This window comes from Eurosta solidaginis, chromosome 3 (genome assembly GCF_040869045.1).
Source record: "Eurosta solidaginis isolate ZX-2024a chromosome 3, ASM4086904v1, whole genome shotgun sequence".
NCBI classification, from domain to species: Eukaryota; Metazoa; Arthropoda; class Insecta; order Diptera; family Tephritidae; genus Eurosta; species Eurosta solidaginis.
Window position 1 is genome coordinate 54159124 of NC_090321.1, and position 21790 is coordinate 54180913.

General features: G+C 33.6%; 1 protein-coding gene across 18 annotated transcripts in view; it reads right to left on the reverse strand.

Annotated features, from left to right (window-relative positions):
• The window catches only part of LOC137243734 (uncharacterized), an 815214-nt gene that overhangs the window by 89215 nt on the left and 704209 nt on the right, over positions 1 to 21790 (reverse strand). For all 18 annotated transcript variants that reach the window (XM_067771770.1, XM_067771767.1, XM_067771768.1 and 15 more), the window contains one exon: positions 5701 to 6158. In XM_067771770.1, coding sequence (XP_067627871.1) covers positions 5701 to 6158 — 458 coding nt within the window. The remainder of the gene's footprint in view (positions 1 to 5700; positions 6159 to 21790) is intronic.

Below are 21790 nucleotides of genomic sequence, written 5' to 3' on the forward strand. Positions count from 1 at the left end.
TTCCATTCTATTGTAGGTCAAGATAACTCAGTTTATCAAAATTCGGAAAGATATCTGAATATTTGCTCACGGATGGACAGACGAATATTTTTCTCTGCTGATGGTTTTGATAAAAGCATGTCTATAGCTATTGCGTATCGTTCTAATCAACGTTATAATACGCTTGTATAGAAGTACGCGCTGGGTATATGATGAAATTTCCACAAAGGCGCTTAATCAATCGACACGGTTTTTTGGGAGCATGAGCTGTATTCATTTCGTTGCTAATGAGAACGCCAATACAAAGAACTGTAAAAATAGTAAAGTAAAAGCTTAGACAGTATTTGAGTAGCATGCTTTCAAAAGAGGTCGTTAACTCAACCTGAAGTTATTGTTTTATACGCATTTAAATTTTTTATTAAGTGTTTTTTTTGCAACTCGTTAAGAAAAGATTGCGCCAATATCAAATAAGGGAAGCAGAGAGAAAACCAAGACAAATGAACTCATCAACATATAATTAGGGGAAACAGCCTGTAAGGAATTACGTTCCACCCACTGGAAATATGGATCAATAAAGCGATAAACATTAAACTGAGTGGAAAAATAAAGTGGGATAAAAGTGAAAAAAAGTTACATGATAAGTGTTTAAGAAAACTTAATCAAATATATGGCTTTAAGCTGGTAGTAAAATCGACGGAAAATGAAGAAACCAAGGTGTGTGAAAATAAGTGTATTTCATGGCTAAAAGGAGGCGTCCAACAAGATTGGTGAAGTCTGCATAAGATCGACTTGTATCAACCGATATTAGAATGCGAAAAACGATTGATACTATTGATAAATACATATTACAGCAAAGAAATCGAGCGTAGGAAAATTGGTAAATTGAAAATTAAGTTAATGAGATTTATAAATCCAATAAAAAGAAGATTTACCATGTATGGATGATGCGAATATTCGCCTACGCAAATGTAGAGCAATAATTTTTACATCCGCTTTAGACAGCCTTATAAGCAAAACCTAATGAAAACAAAAAATTTTGTCTGTTGTTGAAGACATAAGCTCGGAGAAGTTTCTCGTTATGAAATTCTTTGGGGTAGTTCAAAACATTCAAAAAAAAAAAAAAAGCGAAAAAGCAGAAATAAACGAAGTGACTAAAAAGTTGCAAAACTTAAAAGTAAGTTTACCGAAAAATATAAACTTTTAAGAGCTCGAGCTCGATTCAAACTCACGATAAACTTTTAAGGCTTAGCTACCGAACAATTATTTTTATTGTGGGGATATAAATTTTCTCAACACTTTTAAAAATATCTTTTTTTAAATCCCTCCATTGAACAAAAAAAAAAAACAAGTTCGAATACGAGCTCTAGGCCATAGCTCCGCTGCTGATAAATCTATAGCGAATATGTTGCAAAGCCTTCATCATCAGTACGCTATAGGCACACAGTACTAACCATTTCGCCTATAAAAATAATTTTTGTGATAATTATTGTTTTTTTTTTTTTTTGTGAACTTTTCTATAAGTAAAAAATTATTATTTTTATTTTTTCAACAGGCCCACAAAACAAAAGCAATTGTTAATTAATGTCAAACAGGAATTGAAAGTAAACAAAAATCCAACATTATCAGTAGTTTGCAACAGATGGCACTGTTAAGTAAGAGGAATAGAAGAAAAAAATTCAATTATAGAAAAATTAAAAAAAGAATAATTATCATGAAAATTACTGTTATATGCCGATCTCGAATTCGAACATGGAATCCTTTATCAAAAGGCCGATAAAATAAAAACTCAAAAAAAGTATTGAAAAATGTTAATTTTTTTCTGTTTATATACATAAACTTGTAGATTTTTTTATTGGATAATTTTTTTTTTTTTAATTTCAATGAAATAAATAAAAAACCCATACTTTTCAGACTTTGAAATTTATGAAATTTGTTTTGTAAATTTGTTTCAAACTGTTGCAAGATTTTTTAGTTTGTTTTATTTTTTTTAATTCACTTATTAGAATTTTTTTTCACTTGTTTTTTTTTTTATGAAGCTTGGATACCAAATCATTGTTTTTCATTTGAGGATATAAATACACTCAAAACTTTAGGACATTTTTTGTTATTTCTTTTATTAAAAAACAAAAAAAGTTATTCAAAAAAAGATTTTTATTCTGTTTTTAAAAACTGGCTTAGTTTTTTTTAAGATTATTTCTTTAAATTTATATTAAAAAATAAAATGTTTAAATAATGCTTGTCAGACTTTAAAATTTATTTAATTTTATTTGTATATGAACAAATTTTTTTTAAATTGTTGCAAGTTTTTAAATTTTTTTTTTTTTGCTAATTCATTAATTAGTTAAATTCATCCATTTTCAGTTTTTTCGAAAAATTTGCTCAAACTTTTTAAAGAATTTTCTTTTGTTTTGAAATTTTTTTTGTTTCCAATTGTTTATTCAAAAACATATTTGATTGTCTAAATATGTTAAAATATTGTTATAATTCGTTCTTTAATTATTATCTAAAAAATTATATAAATGAAAACTATAATTCATTTGCTGAAACTTTTTGTGATTAATTTTGGAACTTCTTAAAAATTTAAAAAATATTTGGTTTTTATTGTACTGTGGCGAATATTAGTATCACTATGCTGTTGGTATATAATCACAACAACAAAACAGCAAGCAGCCACGCTTATGTACAAGGCAACGACGAATATTCCACACACATAACCAGCAGCTCGAAGTGAAGAGATGTCTCACATACACACATGTAGTCATCAGCTAAGCGCAGAAAGTGTTATTCACACATATACACGCATATAGCTAAATAACCAAGTATGCGATACAACTGTTCCACGTTCGTGAAAAGTCTAAACCTTAGGAAAAACATGCGAACGAGGCAACAGAGGCTATAAAAGCAGCGCAAGCAGAGGAATATCTAATCAGTTTGATTTAAACACACTTGTAGTGAAGTATAATTGAATTTGTGAAGTACTACTCCTACAGTAGTCTAAATAAAGACCATTTTGTAGTACCGAATATTGGAGTTATTTATTCGACAGTTCAGTGATTCAAATGTTAGCAGAAGGCTCATAATTATTAGGAATGTCGCAAAAATCATTACAGTGTTCCTTAGTTTGCTTATTTTTTTTTTTTAGTAAATTATAACAAAGTGCAATTAGTTATTAGAACAAATTTTAAATTTTATATACAATAAATTCCCTAAAATTTTTATGAGATTTTTTAATTTTCTAAAACTCACTAAAAATACTTTGTTTTAGTTGTCTTCATATTAGTTTGCTTCGATTTTATTTAACTTAAAGAAAATGTTTATTAAAAAATATTTTTTATTTTATCTTTAGAAAATTTAATATATTTGCTAATTTTTTCCAGTTTTTTTAATTACTGTTTGGAAGAGTTTATTTATTTGAAAAAAATATTTGAATATTATTTTATTTGCATGAGTTTGGTCAAGTTTTTTTTTTCATTTTTGTAAAGTCTATGTTTAAAAATATTATTGATTTGTTTTAATTTGCTTAAATGTTTTTAGTAATTTTTCTTTGACTTTTGTTGAAAAAAAAACAACGTTTTTGAGAAATAGAATTTGTCATAATTCGAAAGCTTTGATACCGAATTATTGATTTTTTTATTACGATTAAATAAATAAGCTAACATTTTTTAATATTTCTTTAATTGAGATATTTTGAAAGCATTTTCTTATAAAACAAATTTTCGATTTTTATTCGGATTTTTATTCGAAAATTTTTTTTTTCAAGTTTTTTTTTTTTAATTTGTTTAAACAAGAAATTATTTGGCATGCTTTTAACAAAGATTTTTTTAATTTCTGTTGAAAAAAAAATTTATTGAAATATTATTTGATTTTTGTTGTGTTTATATAAACTTGCTTAAATATTTTTGAAGGGGTTTTTCAAATTTTGTTGTTTTTTTAAATAAGTATTAAATAAAATTATCATTTTAATTGTGTTTTTAAAAACTATTTAAATTTTTTTATTTTTTTTCTTTTGAAATTCCTTTTTAAAAGAAATTTTTATTAAACAAATTTTTCTAAGGCCTTGAAAGCCCAAATGATTGATTTTTTATTATGTTTAAATAAATTTGCTAAAATTTTAAAGTTTTTTTAGTTAATTTGAAAAAAATTGTTTTTAAAAAAGAATTTTCGATATTTATTGTTCTTATATATTTTAGTCAACATTTTTAAGCATTATTCGACATTTTTTTCATGTTTTTTTTTTTATTTGTTTAAACAAGAATATATTTGGCATGCTTTATATAAAGATTTTTTTTAATTTCTGTTGAAAAAAAAAAAATTATTGAAATATTATTTCATTTTTGTTGTATTTATATAAACTTGCTTGAATATTTTTGAAGGTTTTGTATTTAATTTCATTGTTTTTCAATAAGTATTAAAAAAATTATCATTTATATTGTGGTTTTTAACATTTTTTTTAAATTTTTAATTTTTAGTTTTTTGAAACTCCTTTTTAAAAGAAATGTTTATTACACAAATTTTTATAAGGATTTGAAAGCCCAAATGATTGATTGATTTTGAATAAATTTGCTAAAATATTATATTTTGTTAATTGTGATATTTTGTTTATAAAAAAGAATTTTCGATTTTTATTGTTTTTATATATTTTAGTCAAAATATTTAAGCATTATTCGACATGTTTTGTTTTTTTTTCAAATTTGTTTAAAAAATATTTGGCATGCTTGAAATAAAGATTTTTTTAATTTCTGTTGAAAAAAATATATTGATTTTTTGTTTTGTTTATATAAACTTGCTTAATATTTTTGAATGATATTTTTTTAATTTCGTTCTTTTTTAAATAAGTATTAAAAAAATTATTATTTTAATTGTATTTTTAAAAACCTTTTTAAATTTTTGTAAATTTTTTTTTAAATTCCTTTAAAAAAAATTTTATTAGAAAAATTCTTAATAAGGCGTTGAAATTTCAAGTTCCAAATGATTGGTTTTATAAGGCTCATATAATTTTGCTAACATTTTTCAGGAGGAAAGTTTTATTGAAATTGTTGTTTTGCAAGACATTTATTTCACAACTGTTTATTTACTGTGCTATGAATGATTTTTTTCAAATAAATAAAAAACTTCAGAAGAAAAATTAAAAAATAATTTTGCACTTTATTTATTTAGAAAAAAAGGTCTGATGATTTCTAATATTCTTTATAAGAGGGCCAGTCCATAACTGTTTTCCGCATCCGCTTTCGTACTCCCTCTCTTATCAAATATTTCAAACTCCCAACGTCCCCAGTTCAAAGCACAGAAAATCGATTTGCAACTCAGATATTTTTGACAGCTTAAGCTTGAGCTTTTTGTATTGTCTTATGGTATATTTTCAGTTATAAATAAAAATACATAATTCATTGAGATACTGAGATAATGTCCAATACCCACACCTGCAGGCGTTATGTTTTCCCTTTTGGCTAATTTATTTTTGATCGGTTTTGTATTAAAAGCAAGACGGGAAAAATAGGAATTTAGAGAAAGTATACGGATTGAAACGAGGATATCAATGTTGGCTTGTGGCAAATGTTATCGAATTATCATTAACACTAACAAAATTGGTTTTGAATTAATTCAAAATGTGGGCTAGAATGCTTATATGTATATAGAGAAAAAGTTTCAAAACTTAACTTAGCTAAATCTTACTTCGTACATTGTCTAGTTTTTTTTAGAAAAAAAGAAGATTTCACTTACCTCATGCCCTTTTTCCTGCTGCTGACAGCTACTCAATCCACGTTTCAACAACGTACTATCATCCAAACTGTCAGCACTACAATGCCTCGAGCATTTACCACCGTTGCCACCACCACCACTTAGTCCCAGCACATCAGCAGATGCCTCCAGCAGATGGCCGCTCTTTTCGCCTGTCACTTGTAGATGATGCGTTTGCTGCTGATAGAGATCATGCTGTGTTTGTTTTTGTTTTTCACGAAGCTCTCTATTAGCATGCTTTTGTTCTTGATGATGATGATGGTGATGATGTTGATTGCGTTCCAAATGGCAGCATATGCGCGCATAAGTACATTGTAATGCATCGGCGAGTAATGCACCTAAACTGGAGAGGCACATCAACATGAGCGGCACACCAATGAGTGCATAAAGAATGGTGGCAATTTTTCCAGCAGCTGTGCGTGGTGTTAGGCTGCCATGACCTTGAGGAAGAAAAGATAGAAATAGTGAAAAATTTAAGTTCTTTGTCAAACGTGAATGGCATCTATGATAAAACAAAGTCAACTTAAGTGTTATCGTATTCCTAGATTTTAAGTCGAATAAACAGTTGAATAGGTTTTTTTTTTGCAAGAAAAAGCTAATAACACCCAAGTATATCCGTAGTACTTTAACAAGTAAGGAAGGCTAAGTTCGGGTGTAATTAAATATTACATACTCAGCTGCTAAATTACAGCTTGCAAAACTTATAAATTATCTTCTTTTAAAATTTGGCGGTGCCACGCCCATTGTCCAAAATTTGACTAATTTTGCATTCTTCGTCATAGGGTCATCCCACTTACCAAGTTTCATCGCTTTATCCGTCTTTGGTAATGAATTATCGCACTTTTTCGGTTTTTCGAAATTATTGATATCGAAAAAGTGGGCGTGGTTAAAGTCCAATTTCGTTCATTTTAAATAGCGATCTGAGATGAGTGCCAAGGAACTTACATACCAAATTTCATTAAGATACCTCAAAATTTACTCAAGTTATCGTGTTTACGGAGAGACGGACGTGAATTGAATGAATTTCTTTTTCCGCTGATATCATTTGGATATATAGAAGTCTATATCTATATCGATTAGTTTATGCCGTTATGGGGTACAGTTATGCGAACAAAATTAATATGCTCTGTGAGCTCTGCTCAGTTGAGTACAAAAACGGGTACCGGTGCGTATACGTAACATTTTATTTTATGTTTCGTTATAAAAGAGTTTCATACACAAAAACATACTTACAAGTGAAACTAACATGAGCGTGTTAATAATTTAAGGCGATATACCTATAAGGAGCAAGCCGAGCTTCTGTTTCACTTTGTGGGACTGAGAGAGGAGCTTTAGTTCCCCAGTTTCTGGAGATGGTATTAATAATTTAACGAAACATTAGAAAGGGCAAAAATGTAATTGCGATTAAATGGCATCAGCAGAGGTATTCCAACTAAAACTGAATAACATCTACCAAGCCCCTCCACCTAGGCTCTACAGAGAGTGGAAGCTTGTTTTCGTGGCCAAATATCCTTGCTAAACTCGGTACGTTCACATTAGCGCAGACAAGTTTACTACATACACCGAAGGACTGCAAATATATTCCTATCGCCTGGTTACCTTGCCGCAAATCTTTAGAGGATAACAAGCAGTGGAAGCAGCAGTCATTAAGAATTCCTTGGATCTGAGTCATTTCTTGCAAAAGCCCCGCGCACCATCAAGGATAAGTTTTAGGAATATGAGATATATTTAAAGAAGTCCACCATAAATAAAATAAATAAATAAATGTAAGGCGCGATAACCTCCGAAGAGATCTAAGGTCGAGCTTTCCTTCCAATTTGCGTCGTGCTCCTCTGATTTTCCCTACAAATTGGCCGGACGAGACCTACATGTTTTATGCCGACTTGGAATGGCATCTGCAAGGCAGATGAGTTTTCACTGAGAGATTTTCATGGCAGAAATACAATCGGAGCGCTTGCCAGACACTGCCGAGGGGCGACCCCGCTTAGAAAAATTTTCTTCTAATTGAAAAACCTTATTTCTAAAATTTTGATGTTGCTTTGCCCGGGGTGTGAACTCAGGGCATACGGACGCTACAATCACACCACGCGGCCGCCGTAAGTCACAGCTATCACAGCTGGGGCAGTCCGGTATGAGCTTGCATTGGTCGTTGCCCTATAAGCACAGAAATTACGGTTGACCATTTAACTACAGTAAGCCCATATAGCTCAGCCGAAAGTTTGGTGTGAACCCCAGGTCAAGAATACCAACGTACCTGCAAATATATGATTTCAACCCAGCGGTTTTTTTTCTTAACTGAGTTGAACATAACCAGGAGCTGAGAGCAAGTAGTGAGAAAAATTCGTTTGTCTCCTACCATTGGCTGTTGTTATTGTTGTTGTTGTTGTTGTTGTAGCATTAAGGACACTCCCCTAGGTTTTGAGGAGTGTTATCAATCTTGATGCTCCTTTGCTGGATACAGATTAAGTACGTTCCGGTAACAAGCACAATTAAAGTACAAGTCCGGCCATTTTGGGAACGATTTAATATGACATTTTCAAGGCCATCCCGCCCTACCACACCCTAGTTCCATGAGGAACTTGGGGTCGCTAGAGCCTCGCCTGCTAAATAAACAGGATTCACTACGGGTAGTTGAGGTTGCAAATTCGGTTGGAAAAGCGATAAACTTCGGTGGAAACCGCTTGAAAGGGTTGTGTTATACAACTCCTTCAATCATTTACGTATTTCAGTCGCCTCCTACGACAGGAATACCTGTTGCAGTTATCATCTAAACCCCCTAAGCCACTGGGGTCTGCTAATATTGGTCGTCGCGTTCAGTTCGCAAGTATTAGCTCGGGTTAAAAGGATTAGTATGGCAGTTGTGCTTATGCCGTGACACCCATATAGTTTGTTTTATGAGGGAATTTAATGCCACTGCGAGTGAGGTGAAGCAAGCATTGACCAGCTAGAATAAGCGGACAGCCTATGTTTTCGGCTACTACCGACACCTTGGTATATCTCTTCCTAGACATTTGGCTTAGAGTTTTACCTAGGTGCATCCGATACCCAATGCAGAGCTCGTTTGCGGCTTATGGATTTCAGTTTCCACTTAAGATACGTATTTCTTACAAAGCCCATTGAAACCGCCTTGCCACCGTCGGTCATATAGGCAAAAATGGTAAGGAAAAGATGGAAGAGTAGAAAGTAGGTTCACATGATTAACCAAGTGGGAAAACTGTGAATCAAATAAGGTATCATAAAATATATGGCTATATTTTATTTGTTCACAAGGATTTAGCGTTCATCTACGAACAGTTTTGGTTGATTTGCTACGAAAACTGATGTCAATGTTCGCCAGTGAGAAGCTCGTATCTTCTCAGAGGTTTTTTTATCCCATTTTTTAGCAAGTAACTGTCCACACCCGGCCAATGGAGCGTCTGGCCAATGAAGGGCAATTCGTTCTAAAAATTTCACCTAAAATTAAGTTTATGAAAAACTGTCCGGCCAAGGGAGGCGTTTGCCTAATAAACTCCGCCATTTCGAAAAATAGACAAAAATGTGAGGAAAAGTGCGGCCTAAGCGGGAGCAGCCCATAACACATTAAAAGATAAATTGATTCCTTGTACCTTAAAATCTTATTATTTACTAGCTAATGCCCGTGGGTCTCACTCCACATTTCTATAAAAATATGCAAAATAAATAATACAGATTTTAAGCTTATTTTAAGGTTGTGTATTTTTGAATTTAGGTACTGCTGAAAACCATAGGCCATACAATTTCTGTATAATATATTTTGGAGTACAAATAAAAAGATTTTTCGATGAGCCAGCTCTGGAGCAGGCTACGTATAATTGGCCATGGGTGCAACATGAGTTGGTAAGATTAACTCCTGTTACAGCTAATGACAGTCCTTAAGCTTTATTGATAGACATTGCGAAAGCCAGCCTAATAGGAAATTGGAAACGTTTGAAATTGAGAGTCGTATCTGTCCGTATTATTGAAAACCTTGTTATGAAAACTTTGCTGTTTTTGAAATTTCCTGATAAAATCATTGCTTCAATGACATGCAGTAAACGTTTTATGATGATAAGCCTTGTCTCATTACATAAGCGCGGAGGATCCAAATTAAGAAGCATAATTACTATGGACCCTTTTTTAAGGATCAATCAATGAGGAGGAATGATGACAATTTGTGATCGCTCGCAACTGTTAGATGGGGCTAAGCACTGCTACAACAACAACAACAAGAGGATAATGCACAGCTTGTGATTCTTCCACGACTGTGTCAATGGACTGAAAAGTTGTCTCGTTTGCTTGAATTATATATATATGTAGATATAGAAGATGTAGATAGACTGAAGTTAACAAACATTTTTAACGGCGGCAGATTACTAATAGTCCAAAAGAAATAACGCCAAACTCAACTCTACAGTCAAACTTTAGCTGTTAAAATAACCTAAGTTTGTAAGGCAGCCATAGTCCTGAAAACTCGCATTTGCGGATCGCATTTACTGGAGATGGTAGGACTTAACGTCATACTAATTTTCATTATCCTACCATTACTACATCCAGAGATATGCAGTATGATATATTCCATTTGTGTGGGAGGTGCCACGCCCCCTTCTGCCCCCCCTCCCAATTTTCTTGCTCTTGTTAGGGATTGATCTCGTATAACTACTTCTGAATTTCAATGTTATAGCATGAATACTTCGTCGACTTTAAAGCCGCCTTCGACAGCAAGAGAAGGAGCTGAACCGCAAAACCTATATGGCTGTGCAAAATGACGTTGAGCAACGCCATAAGCTAAGTCAAAATTGGGAAGGACCTCTCCGAGCCGTTCGCAACTAAACGAGGTTTTAGACAGGGTGACCCCCTATCGTGCGATTTCTTTAATTTGATGCTGGAGAAAATTATACTAGCTGCAGAAATTAACTGGAAAAATATTCTATAAAAGCATGTAATTACTGGCATATGCTGATGACATTGATATCATCGGCCAAAATATCCGCGCTGTTAGTTCTGCTTACACCCAACTGGAAAAAGAAGCGGTAAAGATGGGTTTGATGGTGAATGAGGACAAAACGAAGTACCTGCTGTCATCGAGCAAAGAGTCAGCGCATATGCGCCTTGGCAACCACGCTACTGTTGGCAGCCATAATTTCGAAATAGTAAAAGACTTCGTTTATTTGGGAACCAGCATCAACACTAGCAACAACATCAGCACTGAAATCCAGCGAAGAGTTAATCTTGCCAATAAATGCTACTTTGGACTAGGTAGGCAATTGAAAAGTAAAGTCCTCTCTCGGCGAACGAAAATCATACTCTACAATTCTTTTATCGTACCCGTCCTGCTATATGGGGCAGAAGCATGGACCATGACAACAGCAGATGAAGCGGCTTTGGGAGTATTCGAGAGAAGAGTTTTTCGAAAAATTTATGGACCTCTACGCCTTGACGATGGCAAGTACCGAAGAAGATTTAATGATGAGCTGTACGAACTATACGCAGACATCAGCATAGTCCAGCGAATTAAAACGCAGCGGCTGCGCTGGCTAGGCCATGTTATGCGAATGAAAAATGATGGTCCGGCCAAGAAAGTGTTTGTATCGGAACCCGCCTATGGAAGCAACGGACGGCCATAACCGTTTAGACGGTTAAGCGTCAATTAAGTAAGTAAGTAGGCGTGAATACCTTCAGAGTTATACAGTACCAAAGATTCCATTTGTATGGGAGGTGCCACGCCCCTTTTATATATCGAAATTATTTTTAGCCTACGACCAGCTTTGGAAAATTGTGCAAATTTGATTGTGATCGGTCGATCCGTATACGAAGGACCCCGATATATACCTACATTAGGTCGGGTCGAATTGTGGGGAGGCAAAAAAATCGCCCATTGCTCTGTGAAAATCATATTCTTGGGACCAAAATAAGAAACTTTGCCGAAGAAACCATACCTCTAAAACGAATTCTGATGCCCCCCCCCCCCCCCTTTGGGACGTAGGGGCAAATTTTGAAAAATCCCACTTTGAAATGCCTATATTTTTTCTTTTTGGAGTTTATTTTTCTCTTTAGAAATTTATTTAGTCAGAACATATGTAAATGAAAAAATGAATTTAACTTAGTAATAGAAAAGAAATTAAAAAAAATTATTAGAAATTAGCGTTTTTACAACCCCCTTTTAAAACCAAAGCATCACTGTGATGCATTTGCATGTCGTAAACATAGTCGTGTGGGTTTTTTATTCAACCGTTTTAAAAAATGAAGGTATCACTGTGACACAATTGCAGATCGTAAAATTGCTTTTGTTGTTTATTTTAAGCCACCACAAGACACAGCAGGTAGAATTGAAATTGCCCCTACCCAAAAGTTCGAACCAAAGGGGGGGACATCAGAATTCGTTTTAGAGGTATGGTTCTTTCGGCAAGGTTTGTTATTTTGATCCCTAGAATACGATTTTCACAGAGCAATGAGCGATTTTTAAATCGTCCCGCCCTAGCCTACATACATACATAATTTGAATTATATATATATGTAGACTAGCAGACCCGGCAGACGTTGTTCTGCCCTAAATTTGGCCTATCTGCATACATTTTATTAAGCTTTTTCCGTCTAACTCTACCCTCCCCCCACCCCTCTTCACTTTTTCCCGATCCTTTTATTCACTCCTCCCTCCGTCTTTTTCGCTTCATCTATCTCCATAATCGTCTCATTCTATTTCTTTCTCAGTCTCCTTCTCTCTTTTCTCTTCGCTCACGTTCTTCTCATTCTTCTTCATCCCTTATTGCCTGTCCCTGAGGGTGTTATGTATTTTGTTCCAGTCCCAGTCCCAGTTCCACTCCGAGTCTCAGTCCCAGTCCTAGTCATAATCCCAGTCCCAGTCCGTCTCTGGTCTACTTTCTGGAAAAAAGGATCACAAATACTAATATAGGCAAATTTATATACCAAGTTTCAGGCAAATCAAATAGGAAGTATGTAAATAGGTATGTTGGTATTATTAATTCATGTCTCTATTTCGGCTTCGCATGCATATTTATCAGTGTCGACAGGTTGATGCGACTAAATCAAATGTCACAATGAAAATTACTTTAGAGCTCTCAGCAACAGCTTTTATTTCATATCCATTATTACCCACACATTCTAGGGGTATCCAGGTCCACGTCTTGGCCTATATCTTCAGACCCTAGTCACCAAGCGGTATAATATATTACTCTGTACTAAAGCACCCATTAACAGCTTTCATTTTGTATCCATATTATATAAACACATTCTAGGAGTACCCGGGTCCACGTTTGAACAAAATCGATCGACGCATCTCTTCAAACACCGGCTACCAACTAGCACAACTTTAGCCTTTTCTTTTATATATATATAGATTTTTATTTTTCACACTTCACTATAATATTAACACGAAATGCAGATATTCGTTGCTTTTGAAATTCGGTTTAAAATTGCACATGGAACAACTAAACACTCTCCTGAATTAAAAAAAAAAAAATGTCTTAGTACTTCTAAATCACAGGTCCCCTCAGAAACCCCGGGTCCGGGGGTAATCCGTCATCCCTCTCCCCCCCTCTCGACGGGCCTGGTGATGTGCTATACTTGATATCATTCGCTATAATATTTTTATTGATAAGCACGATGTTTTATTAAACACCAACCAATTGCACGGTCGTACATATATCCGCATCACCTGAGAATATTAGTGCCGGTGCGTGTACGTAACATTTTATTATTAAAATATATAAACAAAAAAATTGGCATTAAAATAATATTGCGACTTTAAACTGAGATATAGCCTATCCTATATTTCAAGCTAGATCAAACTACACACAGGGTGCAAAACAAATTCAAAATCGGTTCAGTAGTTTAGGAGTCCATCGCGGACAAACAATGTGATATGTGATTTTTATATATAAAGATTTTGATTTATTAAAATAATTTGTTATAAAAACATATTCATTGATTTAGCCATTAACAAATTGTTTTTTGCAAATTTTACCTACATACCCTCATGTGTACATATTTACAATGAATTTAGTTCAGCATTATTGGCATAAATTTCAATGAAAAGTTTACTCAGTGCATTAAGGCATATTCATACAGGTATAACGCAGTACATAGGATATACATGTACATACATCTGTTTATTGCATTTACTTATTTGAATAAGTAACTAAGTAAAAGCATGCATGCCGGTTTCATTGCTAACCTAGAGCCAAACATACCTCGAGGTAAACTAAAATACATAAAATATGCTGGTCAACAAGCCAGACATTGCAGAGTAAGCAATTTTGATTATGCATAACCACAATGCTATATCAATATACCATATATGCAATATCTACAAACCTTCAGTTGCAGCTTAACTTGACCATCTAATGCCTTACTTCTTTTATCAACTTGCTTACAGTATTCAGCAACTACAGTTAAAGTAGCAAAAGCAAGGTTGAACTTCTATGTGAGTGTGGCTATGCCAATGTACCACAAACTTTTGTTCGATTGTGTAACTTGGATATTTCACTGGTTAACCAAATCTACATAGAAAAGCTGCTCACTGGCTATAGAGTTTGTTTACATTGCGTATGTAGTATATATATATATATATATATATGTAATTGCATACAAACACATACACGCAACGTACATATGTATACTTATCCTGTCCACTACTTACGTAATCAAAGCCTGCAGCATATTCTGCTTCGATTTTGCTTTCGTTTCACTGTTTTTACATCACATCTTCTCTACTCCAATTCCTTCTTCAGCTTAAGCTTGCAGGCTCAATGTTCAAACCAAATATGAATATGAAAATAATGCCAGAGTTTGAATGTTTACTTAAACAATTTTGTTCTTTGTTGTTATTAGAGCAACCTCTTACTGTGTGAATGGAAGCATTTAATTATATTGTTTGCTAAAGCCTGAAACTTTCGCAAAGACGGGGATGCAAGTTCTTAAAGAGAGTCTGCACTTTAATAAGAATCGAATTTTTGAGGTAGAAGAAGCGTACTAAATACTCCTGATGTTTTAATATATAAACATACAGATAGATGTATGTTAGAAAACTAATGTTAGTGATTTAACTAGCACAGAGAAAAGAAAGTTAATTTTACCTGAATGAATTTAACAATTTCAGGCTATCTGAGAAGAGCTCCGCCAACGTATTAACGATAAGAACTGGTTCCGACAACTATTGTCTTAAAATGCCTCCAGATGGCTTGGGGGCTTAGAATATGCCTGCGTAAGTTTGCTTGTCGTAAAAAGCGACTATAATACCCAAATGATCCAAAGGGTTGTCTAGTTCAACTCGCTCAAGGGGTTGCCAGCGCAACTAATAGCTTCCCCAGCCTACTTGTCAACCTCACCTACCCATTGCGAGTCTTGTTTCTTAAGCAGGCGAGGCTTTGGCGACACTAAGGAGATAGTCGGGCTTGTAACTTAATGGTGCTTTTTACCGGAACGTATCGAATCTATATACATCCGCTAAGAACCACCAATATCGACAAAACTCCCCAAAACTTTCGGGAAGTGTCTTTATCGCTAAAAGCACAATACTGTCTAATTACCGGCTTATCATTGATAGCAAAATATTATCGTCGAGTTTCCGATAAGTATTATATTAATAATCGATACATTTTCCACGATAAAAGTTTCCGAAAAGGAATCGCTAGAAAATCGATAAATTGTTTATAACATATCGATAGCCTTTCGATAACCTCAAATAAGTCGTGAGAGATAGTTGGGATTGTACCTTAATGATGCGCGTTGGAACGTGCCTAATCTATATACGAAAAAGACTCTCAGTATAGATAACACTCCCCAAAATCTATGGCGAGTGACTTTGTTCCTACAAAAACAACACAGTTATATTATAGCCTATTAATTCAAAGCGAAATATTATCGCTGCGTTATCGGTAAGTTTTCAATTATAAAATATCGATAACTTTTCTATGATAAATTAATAAACTCTCGACAAAAGTTCACGACGCCCGAATAATAAGTTGACTAGACTTCAACAATAAATCGATAACAAATCAATAACTTTTTTATAAAGTATTGATACATTTTCCATAATCTACCGACAACTTTTCAATACTAAACCAATAACACAACTATAACAAAGTCCTCAACTCCTTCATTTTCTTTTCTTTCATTTCCTTCTCTTTCCTCTCTTTTCCTTTCTTTTCTTTTCTTTTCTTTTCTATTCTTTTCTTTTTTTTCTTTTCTTTTCTTTTCTTTTCTTTTCTTTTCTTTTCTTTTCTTTTCCCTTCTTTTCTTTTCTTTTCTTTTCTTCTCTTTTCTTTTCGTTTCTTTTCTTTTCTTTTCTTTTCGTTTCTTTTCTTTTCTTTTCGTTTCTTTTCCTTTCCTTTTCTTTCATTTCCTTTCCCTTCCTTTCCTTTCTTTTCCCCTTCTGCTCTTTCATTTCTTATACTACAAGTTTTTGTGTCGATTTAATTAGTTTTTTGTTTAGGGTTAGGCTCGATTTAGGCGTCGATGTCAGTTTTGTTTGATTTCAGATTTGGCTGTAGTTCCCGTTCAGTGTTTGTAATAGACCGCATAGACAAACTCCGACTCGTGCGTACTGAGTTGGCCAAGAACACACAAAATGCTTTTGAGAAATCAGCTCAACGCTACAACCTCCGAAGCAGAGTAAAGCCATTTAGTGTAGGTGAAAATGTATATCGGCGCAATTTCGTTCTGAGCGACAAAGCGAATAAGTTTAACGCCAAGCTAGCACCCGTTTTTGTTAAAGCTACAGTTCTCGCCACAAAAGGAAACTCCATATATCAATTGCAAGACATACATGGTAAGATAGGGTGGTACCACGGAAAAGATATTAAAGAATACAAGGGTTAAAACACAATTTACCGTCGGATAATGTCCTATAAAACAATTAAAAAAGGACAAATGTATATAAATATCGATCTCCATCCCTATTTAATTATCTCTGTTTCGCATCACTCCATCTTTTTGACTTGTTTTTTCGTGCCTATAAAAGCTTCGGATTGAGACATAGCGGGGTCTTTTGCTGGATAAAGTTTACCTTAAATGTATATTCGCGCGAAGAAGCTAATACCGGCCAAAAAGGTTAAAAAGATAGCTCAGAATTAAATTCCGCAAGTAAAGCGGAAAGTTAAATGTGCGCTAACCCTCCTTAGAGGAACAATTATTCGGGTTTTCGGAAACTTAATAGCGCAAAACCGTCATCTAAATAAAACCATAAAAGTTTAAAAGTGAATCAATGTCCGGATTGGGACTTGTAATGACACGGATTGGGGCTACATCATCACCATGGAAAACTTGTAGGCTTGGTTGCAGTGACCAAATTTGGAATGATAAAATACTTGTATAAGTGTATTATATTTAAACCTTTGAAAAAAATTAATCTTTTTGTTTAAGAAAAAAAAGGCATATACATAAGTAAATGCAGTCAAGAGTCGTAAGAAATCGAGAAATTCCAAGTTCCACTTAACTTCCAGTGCACAATTAGTTTTGTCGCGAAAGGAACGGAGTGAAGTCAAAGTAGTCTGAAAATTATATAGTTGTCTAGATGAAAATCAAGAAAAAGAAAATTAGAAAAATTGAAGAAAACCAAGATTCAGAATATAGAACTTTCGAATAAAAAAAAAAAACACGAAAAAAGCAATTTTTAACATCTTAAGAAAAAAATGTAAAAATTAAATCTTTCGAATAAAAGTAAAAATATACGAATATGTATACTAACATCTGTAAAATAACTTAAAGACACAAGCATATACATACAACATATGAAAGAGAGAGAAAAATATAGTGTAGGTGACATAATTTTATTAAATTAAATGTGTGCGAAAGTTTTAATGAATTTCCTTTGAATTTAGCAAAGAAAATTATAATCTTTTTGAGTTTCATGGTTCATGATAATTTAAGTAAAATCAGAATAATAATATAGGTTATTATAATTAAATGTTCAAGTTAGAAAAGGAGAGAGTGATATTTTTTTAAGTGATTGGAGAGAGAGTTCCAATGTCTTATTGGCGTTCCAAAAAGAATAGGAAAACAAAAATCTGATTTCAACTCGAAGCAATCGCAATATCAAATTCTAATTAGAATATTTACATATGTGCCAAAGTACCATATTACAGCAAAGCAGAAGCATCGTAGAAGGCCTTCATCGAGTTCCTGCAACATCAATGCACGTAAGTTTATAATAAAATTTTTATATTTTCATACCATTTGGTTTTTTTTGTTTTGCATATGTACATATAATTTTTTATTTAACTACCGTGTTAATGATCATTAAGTATGATCAGTGAATCGTGAGAGAACGAGAGAATCGACGAAACGAGTTGGTATTAGAAATTTCTTTAGATTATTTGAGATTAATATTTACTAATACTGAAATCGTAACATACTTCAAAACCGCGGAAATTTCAATCAAATATCTTATATTTGATTTAATATGATTAGTTTCTCTGTGTTAATAATATTTCACCTGTTTAAATATCACGCACTCTTTAGTAAGTTTGTAAGATTCCTTTTTGCATATGGTTTCGATTCCATGCCGTTCCTATAGGTGTTCGGACTTAAGCCTATTAGTAAAAATTGGTACTTTTTTTGCTTTAGTACTAAATTTAGTATGAAATCAAATTCTGATCTTTTTCTTTTTAGTTGATTAGTCTTATTATTAAATAAAACATGAATTGTTAAGTTTGTAATAATGGTCTGAAATTCGTTATTGTTGTTGCTTTATTTTGGGACATCTAATTAACATCTGAGAAGTCATGGTTGGGTGGGTTAAGAGCGGTAAGTAATTGGTAGAAGAACCGCTGGCAAAAGACAAAGTGTTGTGTCGCTTTCTAAAAAGGTTAATCAACGATCATATTGAGTGATGAGGTAAGAAATTCCTTAACCCTTACGTGTGCGTAAATTTTTTCTTGTTAGGCCTTGGGTTTGTCGTAACTGGTGGTTTGGTGGGTCGTTTGGTCAACGAACCCACATAAGTTGCTGAAGCTCCGGGACAGCTAGACGCACACGGGCAGACGCCGATCATCTTCTTCGTGCCACCAGGTAAACTTGGTACAACAGCGAAACAATTGTCAACCCATATTAAGTATGCTTTTCAAAAGGTCCCATAACATGTTAGTTCCATCTCCAATTTTCGTGTTGGTCTTGCGTCTGTTCTGGGCTCCGGTTTCGATTTGTCCATCAGAATGCGTTTATAGATTCACAAGAATTTGTTTGACAATCCGACCGAAAAACCCAAATTAGGAACCAGCATTTACGTTATAAACAAACTCAATACCCTTGGAAAATATTAGAAGTTGTCTAGGTCCTAGCTCAATAGCTGCCGCGAGATCTGGCAAACTCTGCCTCTGCCCTAGCAACTGGAGACTTGATTTCGCGGACATAAGACACGAACCCAACACGTGCTCAACCGTTTCTTCCTAATAATAGAAGGCAGTGTCCAGTAAATTTGTAAATTTTATATGGTATGATTTGCCTCTGATCATCGTAGTTTTGCAGCCGCGCTTTTTTCCACGCATTTCCTGCTTTATGGAAAGGAAAAATTATATTTTAAACATTTTTTTATTTAATTTAATTTATTATGTTTTGCTTTGTTTCATTTTTAAACGGTTTTATTTGGGTTGACTTGACAGGCAGGCTGCATGCACGGCCGTTGTGAACGAATCTTGTAATTAAAATTTAAGTAACTTCCCGATAAGCTACAAGCTTGAAACTTGGAATGTAGTTCAGAACCCGATGACAATGCAATAATAAGAAAAAAATCGCCGCTAGGTGGCGCAAGGATCGAGATATTCGCAAAATTCGCATTTGTGGTCCGATTTGGCTCATATTTGGAACACATAATATATGCAAGAATAGAAATCGACCTGTGAAAAAAAATCGCCGCTAGGAACAAATATTGCATACAATCCAGTAGAAGTGACATCAAAATATTCTGGAGTTGGAGGAGGGACAAGCATACTTGGCGCAGAGTTTGTGTTAAGTCTTTGGAAGGATTATGTATTGAGGACTTAGATTGTAACAAATTGGCAGGAAAGAGTCCTTGTAATAATGAGTCACTAAATGAACTAAATAGAATGAGAAATAATAGGCAATTAAATAAAGACTAAAAACTTGAAAATAAAATAATTAAAAAAAAATTTTAAGTTAAACGGTTTTATTGAAAACAATACTTACATGAAGTAATAATAATACGAAAAGCTAGAAAATAATTAGGTAGGTTCTAGGTACTAGTCATCACACTCCTTATCAATCTATGGCGTTGATCAGACAATTAAATAAAAGCGTTGGACGCGTCATATTTCTATTGATAGTCATAAGTAAAACCAACTGAACCTTAATCAGGTTATGCTACGCCTAACATTTTTAAAAATTTCACGCGCCCAACGCTTTTATTTAATTGTCTGATCAACGCCATAGATTGATAAGGAGTGTAAAGACTAGTACCTAGGACCTACCTAATTATTTTCTAGCTTTTCGTATTATTATTACTTCATGTAAGTATTGTTTTCAATAAAACAGTTTAACTTAAAAAAAAAATTTTTTTATTATTTTATATTAAATTTAATTTAATTTGATTTTATATTACTTTATTTTATTTTATTTTGTTTTAGTTTTTTATATTATTTTAATTTATTTTGTTTAACAATCCTTTATTTTATTTTATTTTATTTTATTTTATTTTATTTCCTTAAAATGTTCTCCTTTGAGGGTTTACATTAAATATCGGTTATAAACAAGATACTTAGTGCTATTTAATTCTATTAACTAGTTACATTGGTTTGGTTATACAGCTATTGGTAAGATTTTCTATAAATAACTACATATGTATCAGGTTTTTAAATTTATATAGTTCATCGTAGATTAGTGTATGCTTAAGAATTTCCTAACTATAGAGCTTGTCGATAAAATCACAGCCTTCTGTATCGCTCGTCGCTTTTCGGTGAGTTGAAGTTTCTCAAGACTACAGTTTAGTGATTTTGGGAATTATGTAAATTCTGTGCAGTTTCCACATCCCCTTAATTTCGTGTGCCAGACTTTGATATTTTCTGAGCTTCTCCGCATAGTACTCCTGTAGGTTGTGTGTATTTGGAACACCTATGTCTATTACGTAAGCCTGATTCTCCTGCTTATTTACGATATTTATATCAGGTCGGTTATGTGGCATGGTTCGATCTGTTAGAATAGACCGGTCCCAATACATTATGAAAGCGCTGTTTTCTCGTTGCCTCTGGGGTATATGTGTATTTTATTTTATTTGATTTTATTTTATTTTATTTTATTTGCTTTTATGTTATCTCATTTTATTTTATTTTTTTAATTTCCTTTCATTTACTTTATTATTTTTTATTTATTTTTGTAAACACCATGAATATTAGCAAAGAAAATTGGACATTTAATTTTACATGCTGACTCTCCCGCTATATTCTTAGCAAAACAACAATGTATACACTCTTCGTTCATTTGCTCGATAGATGAAGTCTGAGTCTTTCTGCAGGAGGCCACATAGGTCGCGTTCGTAGTGTGAGTAAGGAAGTCTTATAGTTTAAATACGTATTTGGCATTGATGTCATTTTTAAATTTACACGCATATGATTATGAGAAATGCATAAACTACAAATATATATCTATATAGCTAAGCAGGAGATATGTACAGCAGTTCTAGCAGGCGAAACGTCTAGACTGTAGTAGAAATATGCGAAGGAAGCAGCAGAGAGTATAAAAGAGCGCAAGCAGCATTGCAGCACCGGTCCTGGTAGCTCCAACTTGGCAGGTTGTAAACGTAAATCTCGAGGAGATAAGCAAGAGCGAGTCTGATGTAAAGATCGAAAACTTGCCCCAGCTATTGAATGTCCTGTGATATCTATCTCGCAAATTGGACGCAACTCGAGCAGTCTTATCATAAAAGGAAATGTGGACGGCAATCAGCATGTACTGACTGTAGATACGGGCGCATATCATTCCTTAATCCGATCTGATTTGGTCAACAGGAGAATAAAGCCATTACCTGAAGCAAGGTTGCGTACCGTCACTGGAGAGTATAACCAGGTCCAGGGAGAAGTGATATGTAAAGTCTTAATTGGAAAGGTCA